The 24,292-nt window shown below is 37.0% G+C and overlaps 1 protein-coding gene across 4 annotated transcripts in view; it reads left to right on the top strand.

The window, feature by feature from the left end:
* LOC115435550 (beta-1,3-galactosyltransferase 1-like) overlaps positions 1–24,292 on the top strand; it is a 266,798-nt gene extending 242,506 nt beyond the window's left edge. For all 4 annotated transcript variants that reach the window (XM_030158054.1, XM_030158064.1, XM_030158038.1 and 1 more), the window contains one exon: positions 21,941–24,292. In XM_030158054.1, coding sequence (XP_030013914.1) covers positions 22,201–23,187 — 987 coding nt within the window. In that variant the 5' untranslated portion in view covers positions 21,941–22,200 and the 3' untranslated portion in view covers positions 23,188–24,292. The remainder of the gene's footprint in view (positions 1–21,940) is intronic.

Genomic DNA, 24,292 nt, shown 5'->3' with positions numbered 1-24,292 from the left:
AATATGATATGTATCCCAATATAAAACTATATTGTGACATTTATCATGATTGTCTTGTAGCCCAGAACCCTGCTAACCCTGAAACACCTGAATTCAATGTTTCCAAATACTTTTGTCCATATATTGTGTGACTCATGCAATTATGCTATGAAGATAATGATATTGCAGTGTCAGGATTTTTATCCTTCTTTCTTCCGCTGCACGTGCATCATCCCCCGAAAATGGCAAAGTTTGACAAAGCCACATTTCTTTTAATACACTGTTTTCATGTCAAGGTTTAGTCATTTCAGTAACAGGAAGTGGGCCCTCATGTGCACATATACCACCAAAACAACTTCTCTCTTAACACTGAGCCCATTTATATGCACACTAAAAATCCGACTGTTATCCGATTTTGGGAATTATCAGGATTATTCAAGTGATCATACACAACATAATGTAATATGCTTCATCAGAAAACAGATGAGAGTTTTTCAGTTATTACATCTCTTGAAGAAAGGGCTGGCCCAAGCCATCATGGGGCCCTAAGTGAAGTTTAGATATGGGGCCCCTCTTCGGTGAAGGAAATTTTGAGTTATAGCAGCAATGTTCGTATCATCACAGTGTACATAGTGGTTCTCACCCAAAGTGATTTGATTTTCAATGTTGCAAAACAGAAAAGTAGAGTAATGTTACCGTTAATAATAAAAGTGGAACAGTTCTAAATGGCATACCCTTTACTTTGAAGCTTAGTGGGCAATCACAGATGTGAGACAATGGAATTACTTTAAATGTGCCGATGGCTTCACTAATTTTCAATCAGCAACCATAGAAATAGTATTAAGTCAAAGATCCTTAACCCTTTCATGCATGAATTATTAGAACCTTTGCCAAGATTTTTTTTTTTTTTCTGGAGTGTTTTTATACCTCCTTAGGCATTAAAAAAAAAAATTGCAATCGAGTTGTTTTTTTTCATGGAGTTACAAAAATGTCTATGGATTTAAGTTTTTAAGTAAAGAAATATGTATTTAAAACCCAATATCAGAGAGTAAAATGAAAACAATGAAATAAAAAACATTTTTAAGGCTGCTAATTTGATGTTTTCTCACATTTTAACATACTCTAATCCTAGTTATTACCTCATATAATATGCAAAAAACAACTATTTTTGTCTAACAAATAACAACTGATTTACACTTAAACATGTTGCTGCAGATCAGGTTTATCAAGAAAAGCAAAGTTATAGTAATGGTATGAATTGCAGTGTATTATGGGATGTTGCGTAAGTGTCCACTGTGTTGGCTCATATGGAACTGAAACAACAAAACCTATGAATATACAAAAGAACAGCTGGAAAAGAACTGTCCACTGGAGTGACCACAATGCATGAAAGGGTTAAAAGTGAAAGGAATAACAGCAGCTAATATTTACACAAGCAGCACTTCATTGTATTTAACTTAAAACAAGTACAAACACGCAAGAATAAATAAAATAAATACAGAATAAAGACAATGCAATTAAAGGCTGTACAAAATTGTGCAACAAATACAATTTAAAACACGTCAAACAACAAAACAATGTGCAAACTATTCAGTGCAAATTAAGTCATTTAAAAGGGATCATGGCTGTTTATTCCTCTAAGCCTTTTCCCTCAACATCTTATCCTTACATGGAAATTACCTTTTGATCTTAATGGAATGGTTAGAGGGGACCTAAAGGAAGTAGAAATGTTTTCTTTAGATGAAACTAAGGTCTTTAAATATGAAAGGAAAGGAGCACATGTCAAATAGTGTAGGGTAAAAAACAAAGGAGGGTGAGATGATAAAAAGAAATATCTATACTGCAATTGTCTAAGTCAAAATATTAATTACTACACTTACTCAGCTTTTAACTTTCCAGCATCAACACTTAAGGCTGCATAACTCTGGCCAAGGCTGCATTTGTTTTGAAGCTAATGACTGAAGAGCGGATCCTCTTTACAACTCTACATTTTTCAAGACAGCAACTTGCAGGGTGCAAAGTGATATTTAAAACGAGACAATAAGCAAGGTCTGTCTGTAGCATAGTTTAGTAACTGGTGTGAAAACAAAAGTGGAACCTAATTTTGAAAGTCCGACTCCTGCTTTTATGTCTCTTTTACTCTGGAGCTCCCGAGTGTTACTCACAGACCGGTTCTAAGACGTGTCCCAATAATATACTGTACATTTGCTCTAGCTTTTCCACAAAGTATCCAAGCATTTTCATAAATGCCTTCAGTCATTCAACATCTTCATCATTCTGCATTAGCAGTTCAGCGCTGGCTGCCTCGGCCCTCTGCTTTCACAGTATTCTATTTTTATAATTGTCTTGTTCCTGACGGGCAGTTTAGTATCCAGGCCCCGGCATGAACATTAAACACCATAAAAAAAACATTTCAGTCTCACCTTACAAAGCCCTTAGTTTGGGACTGAAACAATGCTCCAAATATAACATATTAACAAAGAACTAGCCCTGCAGCTAACGCATAGTCAAATACAATGTTCCAATGCATATGTATAAAGAACAGAAGCATTCTATACCTGTGGAGAAGGAATAGGGCCAACTCCAAGTCTGTTTTCATTCCTTTTAACTCTTTTTGTTCTCTCCATTGTTCAATGCAGATGTTTACCGGTGTTTTAGCAGTGGATGGACACACTTATTTCTACCATCCATTAATAATATACAGGGTGGGGAAGCGAAATTTACAATGAACATTTAGTTGTTTTTTCTCAGCAGGCACTATGTCAATTGTTTTGAAACCAAACATATATTGATGTCATAATCATACCTAACACTATTATCCATACCTTTTCAGAAACTTTTGCCCATATGAGTAATCAGGAAAGCAAACGTCAAAGAGTGTGTGATTTGCTGAATGCACTCGTCACACCAAAGGAGATTTCAAAAATAGTTGGAGTGTCCATAAAGACTGTTTATAATGGAAAGAAGAGAATGACTATGAGCAAAACTATTACGAGAAAGTCTGGAAGATACTATTAAAGAAGAATGGGAGAAGTTGTCACCCGAATATTTGAGGAACACTTGCGCAAGTTTCAGGAAGCGTGTGAAGGCAGTTATTGAGAAAGAAGGAGGACACATAGAATAAAAACATTTTCTATTATGTACATTTTCTTGTGGCAAATAAATTCTCATGACTTTCAATAAATTAATTGGTCATACACTGTCTTTCAACCCCTACCTCAAAATATTGTAAATTTTGCTTCCCCACCCTGTATTTTGTTGAAAAAGTCACTTTCTTCTCATTTTTCTCTGCTTTGATATACTATCCTTTGAATTTTCTCTGAGCTTTTATAAACATCTACATGATCAGTAAATTAAATATTGGGAAAAATATATGATTTATACTGAAAAATGCAAAATACAGAGGATAATATAATAAATGGTGAACAATCACTTAAGAAAGGTGAAATAGAAAAAAAAATTCTATATGGGAACTGGTACAAAAGTAACAATAGGTCTTCATGTGTTAAATGATACAAATCACTTAACGTTCCTGCCAGAGGTAATAAATGTAAGAAAAATTCACTCAGAAATAAGTGAACTAAAAAAGACTACAAGAATAGGAACTATCACAAAAAACTGCACACCATATTTCACCTACAGAATTACACACAATGACAGGGTCAGTTTTTGCACTTATACAATCACAAGAGTCTGCAGTTTAAAAGTTCCAGGGTAAAATGTACAATGAAGTTTTAGAAATTTTATTGAGCAGTTTACCTCTCAGCAATTGTAACTGAAGTGGTCTGAGAGAAGAACCTCTAGAAAATCTGTTCCATGGTACAAGGTTTTGGCAAGATTTTGTGCGGTCACTGATATTTTCAGACTGATAACCCTGGTCTACAAGTAAAATTCTTCAACAATAAAAGTGAAATTTTACCATTTGTGGGTCACTGAAACAGAAAAATCCAGTCAAAAATGCTGGTTGGCTGAAGTTTCCAAGATACAGTCTTGGGTCAAAATGTGAAATTTGAGAATTAATGACAGAATGGGTTTTACTCAAAAGGAATATTTGTCTCAGAGCTACCAGATCTGCTTCGAAACACTGTCTGCACATTCACTTTTTAGGTTCTATCTAGTGGAAGATTTATAAATCTATTGTATAAATGTACCAATGTGTGTAATAACACTTTATCATATACCTTGAAAACATCAACAAACAATCACTTGTGTCATTTGTTTTCCCAATTAATCTTATTAAAATATGTAGCATTTACCAACCCTAACCGAAGCTGCGGACATACATTCAACTAAAAAACACATATAAAACAGAATTTTATGTCAGCGCAAATTTGACCAGGAACCAGAGGTCCCTAATTGCTCAGTTGCGAACAGGAATCCTTCCCTTGGCCGTAGAAACTGGGAGATTCACCCAAACCCCAGAAGAAAACAGACTTTGTGGACTGTGTGATTTGGGAGAAGTGGAAAATGAATCACATTTTCTTTTGTATTGTCCTCTATATGATGAACTGAGAGCCCCTTTGTTTGATGATATGTGTATCCAAAATCCTGATTTGTTCTGGAGCACTGATGATGACAAGATGAAATGGTTGTTTAGTTCTAATGTATATAAATTAGTATTATTTGTTTGTAAAGCCTGGAAAAAGTGGCAGATGTGTTTGTTTAAATAGGTCAGTATTTTGTTTGGTTCATATCTATTGTGCCTATTGTCTGGTGTTTGATTTTTGGTTTGTATTTTTGGTGTCATATAAGCCCATGTAAGGGCTGGGCATGTTTTTTATGCAAGACACAATAATAAAAGCATTCATTCATTCATTCATTCATTCATTCATTCATTCATTCATTCATACCACATTTAACCTCCGAGGCAGATGATTTCTTAAAAAAAAAAAAAAAAAAAAAAAATTGTTGTAGTGTAATTGTAATTATTGATCATATAAAGATGCTGTTAGCTGCTTTACTTTGTGACTCAGAAGAAGTAACACACCACAACCTGTAATCATTACGTTTCGGCCTCATTTTTCTATGTATTTTCACTTTCTTGCTGTTCATTCTTTTATATCGGGGCAAGTCTCAAATTTCAGTGTTTAAAAAAACATGCAGCTCTAAATATATTAATGCATTTTATTTCAATAGGGCCTTTAAAAACAGTTTACAAGGTGCTTCAAAAAATGAAAAATATTGCACCTTTATGTAACATAAATGAAAATGTAAAGTAATAAGCATGAACCACTGATGACCATCAGCTGGGACCTGACCTAACCGATATAAAACATAAGTAGGTGCTCTTAAGACAGTATCACATACACTGAGGTCGCAGGGGCAAGTATGTCTGTTAAATATAATTGGTTCTGCAGTCCAAGTATTGTTTCCCCGGGCGTAATAAGCAATTATACTTAGTCTCCAGTTTCTTTTTATTAGGTGTTTGCAGGTTGCACTACTTCCAAATGCCGTCCCATCATATCCATTCATGTAAAGATTTTCTCTGCGCAAAATGTTTTGACAGCTTCTCCTAAAGCAGCAGTCATGAAAATAGCAAGTGATGGAGGCTGGATCCTGTATTTTCTCTACCAGTCATTAAAATGTGTAATATTGAACCAGGCAGCATGAATGTAAGATGTCATCTCTGAACCCCGAATATGATTTATTTACCTTCAGATGTGTGTGCCCTTGAAACACAACCCGTCTCCAGCACACATGAAACATCAGCGCGCAGAAGACAGAGACATTACAGTCTATTAAACCACCTCGCAGAACCACATCTGTGCTGCCTTTTGTTTTTCTCTCTGACTCACTCGCTCGCTCGCTGACTCACACACTCACACTCACATAGTCATCGGCCCCCTGAGCAAGGTCACTCTGCACTGCACTAATGACTGCAATCAATTATCCACTGCAACATAAAACCAGATCCAAACTCCCACATCTCTGAAGCCTCTGAGCTTTGTGCTCTGGCCTATAGGTATCAATTCATTGTAAAAGGAATACATAAAAAAGACGGATGTTTGTAAAGATCTGAGATCACCCAAGCAGAACAACCATATCGTACTAAAATATACTGAAGGAAATGTATAAAAATAGGGCTTTTTGATATGTGAAAACATGCCATATTAACTTGTGACATTGAGTTTTATTGGATTAAAGGTTTATAGAGTTTTTTCAGGTGTTGTAGAATATTGCATTTTTCATACTTTTCCTAAATTAGAGCCTATTAGTCAAGGCAACTTGTTTTCTATTTTAACAATTCTACATTTTACAGAAGCAGTGTGAGCTCCATGGTAGCTCACCTGGAGCACCAAACCACTTAAAATTAAATGAAGAAGAGCTGTTTGAGCAATTTCATTTCAGCAAAAATATTTCTGTGTCCAGTACCGCATGTCCAGTGTTGTATAAAGCACTGGAAAGTTACACTTGAGTAGAAGTACAGGTACCCTACCATAAAATGACTTTGGTAGAAGTTCAAGTCACCAACTGAAATGCTACTCAAGTTTAAGTTTTTAAGTATCTAGTATTTACTGTACTTAAGTATATCAAGTAATCTACAATTAAATGTTCTCAAGTAATGAAAGCAAAAGTACAAGTAGTTATTAACAAGAAGTTAATAACAACCAAAGGCAGTCAGAATGTTGAATATTCTAAAGTTTAGCCAGGATTTTAAAACATGGTAAAGTAAAATGCAAGCTGTCAAAATATTAAAAATGATGCCAACATCACACACTTCAAAAACAAGGTTTCAAAAACAGAAACAGTCGGCTACTGCTGTTATTATAAATGACAGAATTTTGGGGAAAAAAAGAAGAAGAAGGAAAGAAAACAGTGAAGCTTATGTGGCACTTCAAAACATGGAGCCTACAGTACACTTTGTAAAGAAGGCCTCCACAGTCTAAACCATTAACATAATATCAATCAATCAATCAATCAATCAATCAAGAATACCAACTTGTTTTTTGGCATAGCTTAATTCAACTCTCCCTCACATCAGATTGCCTACAGGTTGTGTATGGACCATTGTTTGCACTTGTGCATTATGCTGTTAGGCCCAATGACACATCAGGTTCCTGACTTTGTTGCAGTCACCGATAATCTCAACAGTGAAAACGCCAAATTTCCTTATTATTAGGCCCGAGCCCAGACATTCATGTCGGCGAGGGCCTATTAAAATCGCATGGTTCTGTTTTTATTATTATTATTCTGTCACTGCTTTGAACGCAAATTTGACCCCCTGAACGTTAACGAAAAGTCAATTTTATCTGACCAAAAATTCAAGCCTGGCAAAATGAATTTTTTGTGAAGTCACAAAACAAAAATTTCGCAAAATGACGTGGCAGCGCCCCCTCAAAAATCAAAATACATTACACGGATGGGAGCCCTCCCCAAATTTTTTTCATTGTACAAACATGAAAATTGGTACAGACATAGCCCATGGTAGGACAAGTAAAAAATTACATTATGGCCCCGCCCTAAACCCAACAGGAAGTCGGCCATATTGGGTGGAATTGTGGACCTCTAAAATCCCACCCCTCATACTTTCATCATCTCCTCCTAGGGTTTACATCCAATTTGGACCAAACTTGGTGAAATGCACCTACACAAATGTGTGATCAAAAGTTATCACCTACATTTTTGATCAAATGTTGGGCGTGGCTTTGATGACCTCACAATCAAGTAGCCATTTTCAGAAGTATAAAAGTGTGTATATCTCGAACATACAGTGTCAGATTGAGTTGGACACAATGTAACATGTGTGCAGAATGACAACCTGAACACGATGATATATATCTCGTATAGTTGGATTGTAAAATGACTCTCTGGTGCCTCCTAAAATTTTTGAATGGGACAATTTTTTTTTTTTTTTGATGTAGTCAAACAAAATTTGGCACACACATCCCTCATGTCAAACTGAACCAAAAAGCCACTGAGGACACACCCCTATTTACAATCGTGTTGCCATGACAACACCAAAACTGTGCCATAGAATGAATGGGTTTTTGGCAGAATGCCACCCCTCATACTTTCATCATCTCCTCCTAGGGTTTACATCCTATTTGGACCAAACTTGGTGAAAATCACCTACACAAATGTGTGATCAAAAGTTATCACCTACATTTTTGATCAAATGTTGGGCGTGGCTGTGATTAGGTCACGATGAAGCAGCCATTTTCAAAATTATAACACTGTGTTTATCTCGCAGAATGTCGGATCCAGTCCACGATACGGTGTCCTTTCACTGTCGGTGGCCTCAGCGGTCGCATCGGGAGGGCGAAGGCCTTAACACCGCTTGCAGTTTTAATTTTTTTTTTTTTTTTTGTAACTTGTAACAACACTGTTCATTAAAAATGTATCAGAGTAGACATATGCAATTGAGTTAGGAAATATAGTGAAGTAAAAATGAAAGTAAAAAAAAAAATACTCAGTAAAGTACTAATTCTCCCAAAACATACTTGAGTACATTAGTGAAGGATTATTACTTCATTACTATACATCAGTGCTCATGTCAATATTTATTAAACTTTGGATTTAATTATTTTTTATGTGAACATGTTCCCTTCCTGGTTGTAGAAGTGAAAATGAGCTACAGAAACTTTTGTTGAGCATTTGACCTCAGTCTATGCTCTCATTGGAGGATTAAAGAATCAGATCTGGACCCTGTAGCCAATCAGAATTGTTTTTATTTTCTTCTCATTATGTGTTTTTCACTAGACTTCCCAGTGGCCTTCAGTGAGATACAGACACATTCAGAACTAAAACAGATGATTAACCTGCTCCAGACATCACACGTAATAAATGTTGGTCCTATTCAGCCCATTATTCTCCAGTATAGAGTAGTACATGACGATATAGGGCTTTTATCTGAGTAGCTGGTCTGTGATCAAGAGATTAGGATGCAAGGTTACTACCTGGGAAATGAGATACAGTCATTTTTCATTACCCTTTGTCTAAGAAAAAAAAAAGTCACTAAACTGCAGCTGGACTTCAGTCAGCTTCATTATTCGTAATGTTTTGGCTTTAGGTAATTTACATAAGTGAGTTGTATAACTATAACTTAACCCCACGTACAGTTGTCGCAGAAAGGTCAATCAACTACACAGCATGCAAATCTATGCAAATCAGATGATATCAAAGCTGAAACCACTAATATCTAAACAGGAACAGGTCATTTTCTGCTGCATCTTCTGTGTCTGCTGACTCTATTGTTTTACCCTGTATTTGTACAGTAGCCCAGGATGGACAAACTCCTGGGAAGGGGACAATGAGGCAAGAACTATTCATTTGGTTGCAATCTACAATGTCAACACTAAATGCCGCTAAATCCTACAAAGTAGATCATAAATCTGGCTTTTTGAAGTTATCTAAATTCATGACAGTTTTACCAAAGTGCAAAATAGCATCTTCAGTTGCTACTTATGTATTTACAGATAGGCCAAAAGTGAAAAAAAAAAAAAAAAAAAACGCTTGCTTTGAAACATAGAAATAGAGGATTTTCTCAAACCCATGGATATTTTTACATGCATATTTGCCATTTTACGTTTTGGACATTTTTATTACTCCTCATGCATTTAGGTTTGTACTTTTACTGTGTACATACAAGCTTTTTATACAGGGTGACACAAAAAAACGGGAACTTTTTAACAATCCAATAAAACCAAAAGTGATGGAAGAAAAATATTTTATTCATAGTAACTGAAACCTTAAACCATGCCATTTTAGAAACAATGATGGAATTTTCATTTTTTAAAAATTACTTCCTGTAGATGGCGTCCTCCTGTACGAATGCATTCTTGAAATCTGCTGTTGAGATTCCTCATTGACCGCTGCAACATCTCAGCTGGGATACTGGGAATTTCATCCTGAATTCTCTGTTTTAACTCATCCAGAGTTCTTGGTCGAGTCGTGTACACTTTACTCTTCAGATAGCCCCACAAGAAAAAATCACAAACGGACAAATCTTGCGATCTAGGGGGCCAGGGAACGTTACCGAATCTTGAGATCACACGGTTACCGAACAATTCTCGCACAGCCGCCAATGGTTACTAAAATGGGGGTGTGTTTACTTGCTCAAGGTCACTGTCTCGCGGTGCTGCCATTTGCTCATGTCTGCCAATACGCACTTCAAAAATTCCCGTTTTTTTGGGTCACCCTGTATTTATGTTTAACATTGCTTGAAACTAAAATCCACTGCAGACATATAGAGAGCCTTAAACAAACTGTTAGTCTCATAGCATTTTTTTTCTTTTTTTTTTTGTTTTTCATTTTATTTATTTATTTAAGCAGAGACAATGCACAATATATATTAATCTTAAAAAGGAGAGATGTAGTGTGCCAGGTTGTAGCGCTAGTGCTAATTTCCACCTGTAGCATCACCTGTATCATTAAAAAATAGACATTAATAAAAACTACAACATACAAATAAAAAAATCATTTACATCCAACCATTCACTCTTATTGGGCCCACTGCTGTCTGTCACACACACTCTATGCATGTTTACAATACATCACATTGTGGCTACAGGTTTGGTTAGAGAGTAGCTGTTTTCTCACCATGCAGGAGAACATGTAATAGTTTGTAATTGTTAGTAGCTCCATTGGTAATGTGTTCCACTGTCGCATGGCCACATATGAGAACGCTGAATTTGCAAATGCCGTTTTGTGCTTCGGAATCCTGCACTCGCCGCATGCTGTTGATCGAGTAGTTTGAGATGTTTTTCTAGAACTCAAAGAGATAAACCTTTTAAAGGAGAAGCAGCAGAATTATGGATAACCTTAAACAAGAGACACACATTTGTATACATGATTACATTTTCAAAGCTTCAGATCTTATATTTTGACAAAATTGGGCAGTGATGGAATGTTTGTCTTTTCTTGTCGTGAATCTTGAGAGAATATTTATATGATTTTTATGATTTACAAGTCATACAGTGAAAAGAAAATGTGGAACTATCTACTGCATAATTGCCAAAGACAGGGGTGTCAAACATGCGGCCCGGGGGCCAAATGTGGCCCGCCAAAGGGTCCAGTTCAGCCCCTGGGATGTTTTTGCCAAATGCAAAAATCCCACAGTCTTGAATTGAATTAAGCAAAAAAAAAAAATTAGCTTGAATTAAGGAAAAAATCTTGAATTAAGTCAAAAAAAAATCTTCAATTAAGAAAAAAAATCTTCAATTAAGCCAAAAAAAATCTTGAATTAAGCCAAAAAAAATTTCTCAAATTTAGCAAAACATCTTGAATTAAGCAAAAAAAATCTTCAATTAAGTTAAAAAAAAAAAAAATCTTGAATTAAGCCAAAAAAAAAAAAAAAATATTCAATTAAGTATAAAAAAAAATCTTGAATTAAGCCTCCCTCCAAAAAATCTTCAATTAAGCAAAAAAAAATCTTGAATTAAGCCAAAAAAAATCTAGAATTAACAACTTTTTTTTTGTTTGTTTTAGTGCAAAAAATAACATTAAATTATGAAAATATTTACATTTACAAACTATCCTGTAACAATAAAATGTAAATAACCTGATCAAATATGAACAACCTGAAATGTCTAAAGAAAATTAAGCACAATTTTAACAATTTTTCTGCCTGTTCCTCAGTGTTTAGTGTCTTTGTAGATCTGATCCATAATGCACATGGAGAAATGATAAGTTGGGGAATAATATTGTTAAAATTGCACTAAATTTTCTTACATTTTTTAGTTTAAATTTTCTTTTTTTTTTTTTTTTTTTTGGATAGTTTATAAAAGTAAGTATTTTCATAATTTAATGGGGTTTTTTTTACCCTCAAACACAGACAAAAATTTGGAGTTGTCATTATTTATATATCATTATGTTTGTATTTTTCTGGTCCGGCCCACTGCAGATCAAATTTAGCTGAATATGGCCCCTCAACTAAAATGAGTTTGACAGCCCTGGCCTAAGTCATACACAAATGACCAAAAATATTGGGACATGTTAAATTCAGGTCTTTCTTTTCTAACAGGGGTCCGAGATACAAAACAATATTGACAAATGTCATAATATAGTTTTATATTGTGATAAATATCATTGCATTGCACTGGTTAGTTTGGTATAGTGTGTTATCTTTGCTTCCAAAATGCCTCAGAGAAGGTTTTAATTTCTCTTGACATTGATTTTGTTTTTTAATTCATGACTATGATTTTAAATGTTATACCTCTAAATCTCTAAAATATTTTTCATGCTCTGACTAAATAATAACCACAACTAACCATCTACTTTCTTCACATCTCACTTAGGAAGAAAAATCTCCCATTAAACTTTAAGGAAATATTGATGTTTATAAACTATATGGACAAAAATGTATCGACACATCATTGCTACAGCTGTAAAATGTCCTGTTCATCCTGATATGAGATAAAAATATCAATATTAATAATCAAAATTATATTTATCACAATATGGAACTATATTATGACATTTGTCATTATTTTTTGTATTTCAGACCCGTGTTAGAAAAGAAACACCTGAATTCAATGTGTCCCAATACTTTGGTCCGTTTTTGTATGACTTAAGCCAGGGGTGTCAAACTCATTTTAGTTCAGGGGCCACATTCAGCTAAATATGATCTGAAGTGGGCTGGACTAGTAAAATAATAACATAATAATATAGAAATAATGTCAACTCCAAACTTTTTTCTATGTTTTAGTGTGGAAAGAAGTAAATTTACATTATGAAAAGGTTTACATCTACAAACTATCCTTTCAAAAGATACAAAAATAAGTGTAATTTTAACAGTATTCTGCCTCAGTTTATCATTTACACATGTATATTATAACTTACAGATCATAGTGGATCTACAAATACAGAAAACATTTAGTAACCGGCAGAATCTTGTTAAAATTGTACTTACTTCTCTTAAGACATTTCAGGTTATTCATATTTCTTCAGGTTATTCACATTTTTTGTGAAATTATACCTTGTAAATATAAATATTTTTATGTATTTCCACTAAAACAAAGAGAAAAAATTGGAGTTGTCATTATTTATATGTCGTTATGGTAGTATTTTATTGGTCCTGCCCACTTGAGATTGAATTACTCTGAATTTGGAAACTGAACTAAAAGAATTAATATCTTAGTGTAATTTTTGCATTTTACAATTTCATCCCAAGGGCCAGACTGGACCCTTTGGCGGGCCGGATTTGGCCCCCGGGCCACATGTTTGACACCTGTGACTCACGCAATTATGCTACGAGGCTAACGAAATGTTTAGTGAGCCAATTTGTGGCATATTTCATTGACTCCCAATTCATCTCTCAAAATGCTGTAATCATTGTGTCAAACTTCAAGTCAAGTTAGACTAAAAATTTCAGCATATAATTTTAAAAGGCCGTCTTCTGTTCCACATAGAGACAGTCGTAATGTGAAGTCTTGGTTCAGAGTGAAGTGTAATGGGGCAGCCAACAGTGCAATAGAGCTCTGTATGAGGCTCCTAAATTGGCTACCCACAAAGGGGGTGGGGCGGTTGTTACATACAAAACACTTCAGCATTTAATGCTAGCACAGCAGACAGACTGCATTTGTCCTTCTAAGAAATTCCTCTCTCTGTCTCTGCCTGTGGCCTTTCACTCTACTGTCATGACAACCAGTTTAGAGTAGCAGATCATTAGCTCTAATCCTGCTGATTGAGTGTTAATAATACCTGTAATTATAACAAGTTAATTATTTTTTCTCCCTTTTTTATTCTTTAATGTATACTTTTACTGCCAAGAACTATTTTTTCCCATGCCGTTTTTCTGCTGACATGTTTTAGTGCCTTTTTATAATGAGACCAGTCTTTATTCATGGTTCATATAATAGTAAACCTGAAGGAATCCCGATTATTAGGCTCTACTGGTTGCAGCAGTACAGCGCAAATTGAATATGAAAGCCTCAACTAAGCAGAAGGATCAGGAAAAAAAATGGCTTGGATCATCCATGTTCTGATAATGAGTGGGTACTTAATGCTGTAGTTTCTGTTAACCACAAATTAACAGTAACAATTAATTACTCCGCAAGAACTGTTTTACAGAAATTTAACATACTGATGGGGATTCAGTTTCAGAGACAACTTTAAAGAAGAGTAATTTGTTGGCAGCTTAAACACTAGAAATAACAGAAAAAAAAACATAGTGCACATGGGCCAGTACAGACACCAACTAGCAGTATGTAAAATTCATTACAATTCAGAAGGAAAAATACTCATACAAGGTACAGAATACACCTACAAAAACAAATTAAGAATCCCTCATATACAGTAATTACTTTTCATCATTATGTTTTGCATGTATTACTTCAGATCATTAAAATGTCCATATCATATTATCATGGAATTATTGTATCTGCAATTGTTACCAGATAGATAGATAGATAGATAGATAGATAGATAGATAGATAGATAGATAGATAGATAGATAGATAGATAGATAGAACTTAGGTGTTAGTAACTATATAGATATGCTGATGACTTTTATGGCTTTATGTTCCTTCCAACAGTTTATTTTGGTATCTATAATAAAAGCCAAGTGGCCTCTGTGTGTGTGTGTGTGTGTGTGTCTCAGGAAGCACACAAAATCCTGAAAGAGCTGACTGCTGCAGTTTGGCCTACTTTGGAATTTTTGGTCAAAGGAAGAGATTAGCGAAAACAACAAGCTGATAGGACCAGTATTTTGGGAGATATTAGTAATTTTGGAGTACAATAGCCTTACAATCATGTTGCTATGCCCAGAACGCTTTGGCGGTGACTGCTGGACAAATATAGTACAGCATAAACAAATACACAACAGCATAAAAACTACCATTATTGTAGATAATTCATTTATCAGACGGGGTAGTTGTTTGTTTACCTGCTGTACTAGTTTCAGCTACTTCCTGTAGACTTCATCAGAAGCGTCACAATGCTGTTGCTGTGATGTGTCTTATAGGCTGCTCAGGAGGGTTCACCAGACAGCAGGGAGGGTTTATGCCCCCTGCTGTCTGACGTCTTCTCCAGGACTGCATCCCAGGAGTGTGATAAGGTGTCTGCGCCGTCATCCCTGTTCATTGTGTTTGGCGTGCGTTTCCGTACCTCAGTGGCCTCTCTGATCCAGAGTTGGTACTTGTTGCTTTCAGCACAGATGACTCTGGCATTGTTCCAGTCCATGGTAGGGGGGGTGCCATCTAAGGCACCTCACCATTCGATTCGATCACAATTAAGGGTGCTAATCAATGATTATCATGATAATAATGATAATAACGATGAATTACTATTATAACGATTATCAATGCATCTGTTTTCCCCACTCAGGATTTTTTTTCCCTCTGTGGCTACTTCATACTTTTAAACGAGATATATTTGTCAGTAACTATAAATTCAAGTAATCAAACAATTTTGCCGCTATCATCTTTTATTTGTGTTAAACCACGGAATGATCCAATATATTTTCCACTAGGGAACCAACGGGAAAAAGGTAGCAGTGGCATATACAGCAAAAGCTGCTCTTATTTACCAAACATTTGCTGTATCAAAAGCAATACTTTTCAAAAATATATATTTCTCTATTAACAGTACCAAAAAAAACTTTGGTGGAATGAAGTCCACATTTTTTTTAGAAAACAAATAAAGCGTCTTTAGAAATAAATAAGACTTATTTCAATCAAAAGGGGTTTTCACAGATTTCTGTACTGGTCAAATTTTAAAAATTGCTTTTTGAGTTTTCCTGGCCCCTCAAAAGCTCCCCAGGAACCCACTCAAACTCTCAGACCCTCCCCACACACATGCTTCTGTAGAAAACTGTAGAAAACAGCTAATTCAATCTGAACAAACACAAAAGCTATCTTATTCAGTCATAATAAATGATATCCAAACAAAATCCTCAGTGAGCAGTACAAATCCCATAACAAACTAAAAATTTCGCTCTCTACAATCAAAGCATGCATCACATGTCTGAGTTCTCCTGCATGTTTACCTCAGTGATTCCACGATGGTTTTGGTGTCATTGTACAGTTCGGGAACTGCTATCTGGGCAAAATACTTTTGGTTCAGAAGTTTGTATCTGCGCTCCAGCATCCACATCACAGCACAACAGCCCTGCTTCCAAACACTAGCTTTTAAACCTGATGGGTAAAACTCATGCGTAGCCAAAAAGTTAGAGTTGGTGTTACTGTGTTCCACCTGGTCCGTTCCATAAGGTGTCCGGTTAAGGTCCGCCACTTTTATTTTCTTGCTTCACACTGCAGTTGTGTTCCTGTCATTTAGTAATTATGAAAAATAATAATTTTTGGACATTTATGAATCATTATTGAATTGTCAGGTGTCGCATCTTGATGAATCTAATAATTATTAGATATTGGCACACCCCTAGTCCATGGTGTGGTCTTCTCTCTTGCAATTGTCGAATATAGCTGATTTGAGGTTTTCTTAATGTGCTTGTTCTTTTGCTGCTCTTGTCAGTTTATGTGCTTTTTCCTTTTCGCATTCCTGCATTCATGCAACAAAACATATGTGGGAGAGACGGGGAGAACTTTTGGAGTATGAAAAAAAGAACATCAGATCGAAATGCGGAAAGGAAACAGCACACAGACCAACAAGAGCAGCAAAAGAACAAGCACATCAAGAAAATCTAAAATCAGCCATATTCAACCATTGCAAAAGAGAAAACCACACAATGGACTGGAACAAGGCCAGAGTCATCCATGCTGAAAGAAACAAGTACCATTGCTGGATCAGAGGTCATTGAGATACGGAAACGTATGGATCCCCATGGGTCAATGCACTTGTCTATCTACATTGTCCTCTGTTGAGTTCTCTCAGCACTTCCATCATTGGAAGCCATTGTTGTGTATTGTATTGTGAGTGACGCAAAACACAGATTGATGCCAGTATCTGCTGAAATCTGCCTGGAACTGCATTGGAGTACACCTCCAAATGGATCTGATTTGCAATAATTGGATTTCATGTCTGTTAGTTCATGTCCAGGCTTTCAAAAATCAATCTGGATACAATCTGGATGTGCCAAAAAAGTGGATTTGGGCTGACAGTCTCAACAAGGCCTTGTAGTAGCAGTTTGTTCTCCTTAGGGACACACATTGTAATGCGGGCCTAAAGGGATTACAGTGAATTCACTGGACAGAAAATGAGGGAGTTTCTTTGCTAGACTTTGGACTTTGGAGAAAACTTTCATATTACAAAATTGGGCCATTCTTTCACAGACGACCAGACTGCTAAACCAGCAAATAAATCAGAAAATTTGGAGATTTTCAAAACATGATTAATGTGTAAAATGTAACACATACATCACATGAAGTGAACGCTGTTGACTGACAGTCAGAAACTTATTTAAGGTCCTCCTGCAGGAAATATTCAACATTAAACTCGTCAGTTTAACTAATGTATTCCTTCAGATCTAAAGAACAAATTCAGATTCCAGGTAATGGAGTATACAGTGGGTACGGAAAGTATCCAGACCCCCTTAAATTTTTTAGTCTTTGTTATATTGCAGCCATTTGCTAAAATATTTTAAGTTCTTTTTTTTCTCAATGTACACACAGCACCTCATTTTGACAGAAAAAAAGAACTGTACACATTTTCGCTGATTTATTAAAAAAAGAAAAAAAAGTTTTCAGACCCTTTGCTCAGTATTGAGTAGAAGCACCCTTTTTAGGTAATGCAGCCATGAGTCGTCTTGGGAATGATGATGATGAAGTTTTTCACACCTGGATTTGAGGATCCTTTGCCTTTCCTCCTTGCAGATCCTCTCCAGTTCTGTCAGGTTGGATGGTGAACGTTGGTGGACAGCCATTTTCAGGTCTTTCCAGATTTGCTCAGTTGGGTTTAAATCAGGGCTCTGGGTGGTAGGTACAAAAACCACAAGTGAGTGAAAAATGAAATATAAAGAAAAAAATAAGAAATTTAGTGTTTATATAAAAATTTGTAGGAGTTTTACAACAGTTTTTCAAAGAAAAATGGCTTGTCATGTTCATGTCTTTATTGGGGTTGGTTGGGACATGAATGTAATCAAAACATGTATCATTAAAATACCTGTGTCTTTATGTCAGGCCGGAATATTTTTTAATGTATTGTTCTGCATAACATCAATTTCCCTCTTATGTTAAAGTTTCATAATGTATTAAACAGGGCACAACAGTAACCTGATTGCGAGCTGTGGGAAAAAGATAGGTATTAGCTTTATATATATATATATATATATATATATATATATATATATATATATATATATATATATATATATATCCAGTATCCCGTATAGCAAGGCCCTTACTAAGCACCAAGTGTGCCTTTTTCGCACACTTGTGGAATAATGTCAAAAAAATTTTCATACCGTTTGTTTTTAATTCTTTTAACACTTTTTTTCTATTTCATCAACTTGAGCCATAAATAAAAATACCAAGTACTCAATAATTATCACATTTTTTAACCCTATAAATGCCCTGTTTGTATTGTACACAAACCATTTTTTTTTGGATGCAAAAAACACACAAAAAATATTTTTTTCAATATACTACATAAAAGGTGGATCACATATTATTTCATTTTTGCAGCCTGGCATATGTCAATGATTAACAGCAACATTGGTTAATTTGTATGATTATTTTTGGTGCTAGGTCAAATGTTCAAAAATACTAGCATCTGTCACCAAGTGTGCGTAAAATGCACACCTATAAATCAAACTATTAAATATTACATATTGATTTATTTTTCTGCTCTAATTTGATTTTATTTTTGTAAATCAAGGTCAGCATACATACATACATATCATACATATCAAATGGAGGAAATGATGTGTTTTAGGCACACTTGGGAGACAGATGCTAGTCTTTTAATTTTGTTTACAATGTGCAAATTTTAGTTGGTGGCCAGAATTTTAAAGACCATGCAAAAATGAACAACCTTATTTAAATTGTGAAAAATAATATGAAGTTTTTTAACACGAAGTGCAAAGTGTGCCTAAAAGGCGCACCCGGATACTGGAGGGATAAACAATGGGGATAAGACAAAATCTGGGATGAGCTCTTATTTTACACTATGGTGAAGCTCATATTTCCATCCCCCCATGCCTGCTGGATTCAGTCATTTAAAAAAAACATAAGCAACATAACACTGATTGGCTCATTTGAAGTACAACATGTCTTGAGCATTAATGTGTTCAACACCACAACACTATACAGCAATTTTTCAGTTTGCACCAGTGGCGGCTGGTGAAATTATTATTTGGTGGCGTAGTATGCAAGTCAGTTTTCAGATGCACTATAACCACATACCACCACTAGGATATGGCAAAGCACATGCACTACTATTTCAAAATATTCATTTAAATTAAAATAAAAATGTACAGTATATGTTTTCAGTCACGTATTTTTTATATGTAAATGTCACCCGTCTGTCCTTCAAACATGCACAGTTTCTGTGACGCTGTAGTCAAAATCAGGCATGTCCCTGACCAGTTTCTTTTCCACTGATAGCATGGCTAATGCATTTAGACTAGGGGCAAAGGTAGATCACATGACATTGAAAAACAGAAGTTAACAACAGATTAAATGGAGTTGTTGTTATTGACAGGCTTCAAACCCCGGTCCACTGCATGGAAGTCTATAGTGTTAACCAGTGAACTATCCGGCCATTGTAATGTATCGCAGTAGTAGTAGTACTGAGAGTGTATTTCTGACGAAGGTCTTGGTTGTTTTTCGGGATGTGACGTTTACTCCTGTGGCTGGTGCTTGGGTGCAATTTTTTGGGCCCTGAGGCTCTCCTATCGCTTGTATTAGATGGGGCTCTACTGTGCATGCGTCATTTATAACAAGTCTATTATGCTAAATGTAGAGCCCTCACGCACAGATTTCTGCACACCAAATAGGAAATACATCATATCACATGATTGCTCACTTGCCCTAAATGACTGAAAACATTTTTAAACTACACTTGAATGCAGATTATTCACGGTACTCATTGGCTGTATCATGTATAGCTCGTATATTTAAATATTCATGTTTTTTGTAAAATTATTTTGTATGATTCCTATCATCTTCTTCTTCACGTGAGACAGGCGGGGTGGTGCCCTAGTGCCCTCTATTGACAAGCCGTTTTGCGCTAATAGTTGAACCTCCTCTTCAAGATTTCATGAGGTGCATCACCAAAGAAGGAGATCAGTTTCTCAGGCCTGGAGAAAAATGAGTGCACAGTATTTTGTAGGTTAATGAAACAACCAATTACCCTTTGCTGTGGGCAAACAGGATGAAGAGGATGAAAAGGAGTAAGGTCGAGGGATGGGGATGAATATGATGATTTAGTGGTGTTGTCAAGGAGAGGCAATGGAAGAGTAGGTGGGGATTGAGTGGCTTTAGGGAGACTGATTGCAGCAAGAGCTGTCAATAAGTTAGAGGATATTGGAGAGTATAGATATACACCCAACCCCAAAAGAATGACAGAAACATGAAGAATGAACAAGGTAGTATGGAGAAACTTCAAATGAGAAGTCACACAGACAAAAACAATAAAAAACCAGAAGGACACGAACAGGAGAAAAAAAGACGAAGAGGGAGGTAGTGAGACATATAAAGATGAATCAAGCAGCCACTGAAGTAGAGAGGGAGAGTGTGATTGAGAGGATGAGAGGGAGGAGGTGTGGAAAAGCAGCCATGATGAGATGGATTCTACTGGACCGTGAGATTGATGACTCTGCTTCAGAGAGAAGAAGAGATGGAGTGAGAAAGAGGAAAGAGATAGAAACTGGGGAGGAATAAGAGAAAAGTCCTGATGAAAAGAATCATTGCATCCCACAAGACATGGCAAATCTCGCTCCTGATATAAGAATGGGATGCTTTTATCTCAGCCGCTCTATCTTAAAACAGCCCACAAGCATCTCTGCACATTCCAGCATGTGCAATATCTATGATAGGATCAGTCCCATTTTTGTCCCATTCATCATAAGTTATGCATGATAAATACTATTTCACTTGTCTGTGTGTTGAAGAGTAAAAACAGAGCTGGTGCCACATCAAAAGAGATTATGTCTGTAGCAAATAAACATCTGTTTGTAAGGAAGGATTAGATGAAATTTGGCTTTCAGATAGCAAAAATCCGTTGAATTGGGCATCCATCACTGCCTTAGAAACACAACAAACACACTGCAAAATGCAAACTGCCATTGGAATACAGGAGGTACTCCAGTTTGACTATAATAATGAATAGTTTTTATCATATTCCATAGTTAGAGCTTAAATGTATTCCCTTATGATCTGTCACTGTGTCCAATTAAAGCTGTGATTCTAAAAGTTGCTGAAATTTTCTACAGCTAACTGTCCAGCTCATTATGCAGCAAAGTGTGTTAAGTCTACATAGCAAGTTCAGTTTGACATTGAGGTGCAGAGCGGGTGGAGGGTGAGACAAGAAATGGTGGGTGCGGCTCAGGAGTAAGAATGATATGGAGAATGAGTGGATGTGGATATTAATCTTTTCCCACGAGAACATTTCACTTTCACCTTCTCTGTCTTGATTTGACTCTTCCTTCCTCACCATCCCTTCCCTCCTCCTCCTCCTCCTCCTCCTCCTCAGACTTCTAGAGTGGGGCTGATTTGCCCGCCTGTGTCTGGTCCAAGGGGGATAAGAGGGAGATAAACAGCGTTTGCAAACAGAAAGTGGCTGGAGCTGAGGCAGCACAGGCCCTATCAATGGAGAGAGTTTCTAGGGGTATTCACTTTCTTCAGACCACAGAGCTCTTATCAGAGGCTCTGATTGAACGATAGGATAACTGGATGCGGCACAGTCAGGCCAGCAGACTGATAGGATGGGCTGTAATGAATGAGGAATAAAAAAATATTATTAAATGTGTCTCACGCCATGGTGCAGAAAATGCCTTTTTTTTTTTTCAAAAAAATATGCTGTGTTAGAAGTAACACCTCCAGTCAGCATGCTTATCTAACTTCTACATTTCATTATGTGGTTTTGATTTATGTTGCCCCTGACTGTTTTTCTCATCTTTTTTTAGATGCTGTCAAAAGGAGCTGAACATATTCCTGAGAGATGCGATGGGACACAGTGAAACTGAAGTCATGATAAGAAGTCTCTGCAGTGCTCCTTTTCAATCACAGCACCAACAGTAGACAATAGAGGAGTCCATTATCTATAATTAATGTCAACTGTGTTGCGGAGGCAGCCTCAAGCTGCGCCGCCAGATCTAGGACAACCCATGGAGGCGCGGCCTCAACGTTTCTGCCGCCACTGGTAAAGTCAGCCAAGTGACCAGCGATGCCTTCAAAGGTCTCCTGCTTATACTTGCTGACAGTGGTTTGCTGGGCCAGCGCTCTGTGGTACCTGAGTGTGTCCCGCCCCTCCAACTCCTATGTGGGCCAGCTGACGATCCCTATCCGTAAGGTCCCCAAGGTGCACAAGAATGCCACCTTTAGCAACATCCGCACACGCTCACTCAATCCTCACGACTTTGGCTACCTCATCAACGAGGCTAAGAAATGCGAGGCGGAGCCCCCCTTCCTGGTTATCCTGATCAGCACCACCCACAAGGAGTTTGACGCTCGTCAGGCCATCAGAGAGACATGGGGGGATGAGAGTACGTTTTCAGACGTTCGCGTGGTCACATTGTTTTTGTTGGGCCGCAGCACAGACCCTGTCCTCAACCAGATGGTGGAGCAGGAAAGCCAGATCTTTCATGACATTGTGGTTGAAGATTTTATTGACTCCTACCACAACCTGACACTAAAGACACTGATGGGCATGCGCTGGGTGGCCACCTTCTGCTCTAAGGCTCAATATGTCCTAAAGACAGACAGTGACATCTTCGTCAACATGGAGAACCTCATCTACAGCCTCCTGAAGCCCACCACCAAACCCAGGAGGAGGTATTTCACCGGCTATGTCATCAATGGCGGGCCAATCAGGGACATGCGCAGCAAATGGTACATGCCTAGAGATCTGTACCCAGAAAGCAAGTACCCGCCCTTCTGCTCTGGCACCGGCTACGTCTTCTCAGCAGACGTAGCCGAGCTCATTTACAAGACCTCCTTACACACCAGGCTGCTGCACCTGGAGGACGTGTACGTTGGTGTGTGCCTCCGTAAGCTAGGCATCCACCCTTTCCAAAACAGCGGCTTCAACCACTGGAAGATGGCCTACAGCCTTTGCCGCTACCGCCGAGTCGTCACAGTCCACCAGATCTCCCCTGAGGAAATGCATCGGATTTGGAATGACATGACCAGCAAGAAACACCTTAAATGTTAGCAGGACTGTTAGGAGCAGCAGGAGAGTCATGAGGAATGAATGTCCTCTTATTGCCGGCTTGCCTGTCACAGGCATCTGCAAATACTGTACAGCACGTAGCACTGAGCTGAAGGAACAGTATTGACAAACTATCCAGGGGTTTGTCCAGGCACTGATTGGTTTGCCTGGAGCCTCTTTAGTGCAAGGCCAAAGCAAACACCTCTGTAATTCCTTGTCCTCTATCACTCCAAGGTGTTCATGAGTGCTGCAGCTCTCACAGACTCACAAATTAGGCACAAAGTTGGATTTTCAACCAATTTGTTAAACGTTCTGGTGGTTGGCAGTCATCACCAGCAGCACCAGGCATATTTTTACAGATAGTTACAAGACAGGATACATAAATGCTCGTGTTAAACCATACTTTTATACAAGAGACAAACCTTCCCTAATTAATAAAACTGCAAATTAAATAAATGCCAACACAGACATTTGCCCTTTTGGGTTGATTACAAGCTCTAATTATGAATGTTCCTCATGTATTTTCAGTTGTACTTTCTGAACAAGGTTGTTTCTGTTGGATGTACTGTCTGGCACTGCAGCAGCTGTTGTCATTGTGAGGACCATGGTGAGTTTCTAATTGTTATGACTCATTTTAATAGACTGAAGCCTGTGTGTCATGTTGCTCTAATTGTAGGACAGCAGCAAATTATGAGTTGTAATGACTCTATAAGCTGTAATATATTCTTTTCAGAATCAGACATATTTTCTTACAGCAGATCCAGAGCAGATCTTTGTATTGTGCATACAAGAAAATCCTTTTCTGTCTCTCGAAAAAAGAAAGAAAGAAAACAAGCACTGCAACAAGATATCAGATGGTGTGAAGATTTCAGCTGCTTGCATTCAAGTGAATGTTACTTCTGTTAATGTGTAACGTGCAGTTATTTGTCTCAGGCAGTGCTGTGAGCAGGCTGCAGACTATTATATTTTCTATTACTTGAACCTTAAAAGAACAGATGTGCTGTAAGAGCAGTAGTGAAAGAGTGTACTAGAGGCAAATATTACATTTTTGAGTGCTTTTTTCTTTTCAATTAATTGAGATTAAATAAAGCGCTTTTATAACATTTGA

This window comes from Sphaeramia orbicularis, chromosome 2, assembly GCF_902148855.1.
Source record: "Sphaeramia orbicularis chromosome 2, fSphaOr1.1, whole genome shotgun sequence".
NCBI lineage: Eukaryota > Metazoa > Chordata > Actinopteri > Kurtiformes > Apogonidae > Sphaeramia > Sphaeramia orbicularis.
The sequence above is the reverse complement of the archived record's forward strand: the minus strand, read 5'-3'. Positions and strand labels throughout refer to the sequence as shown.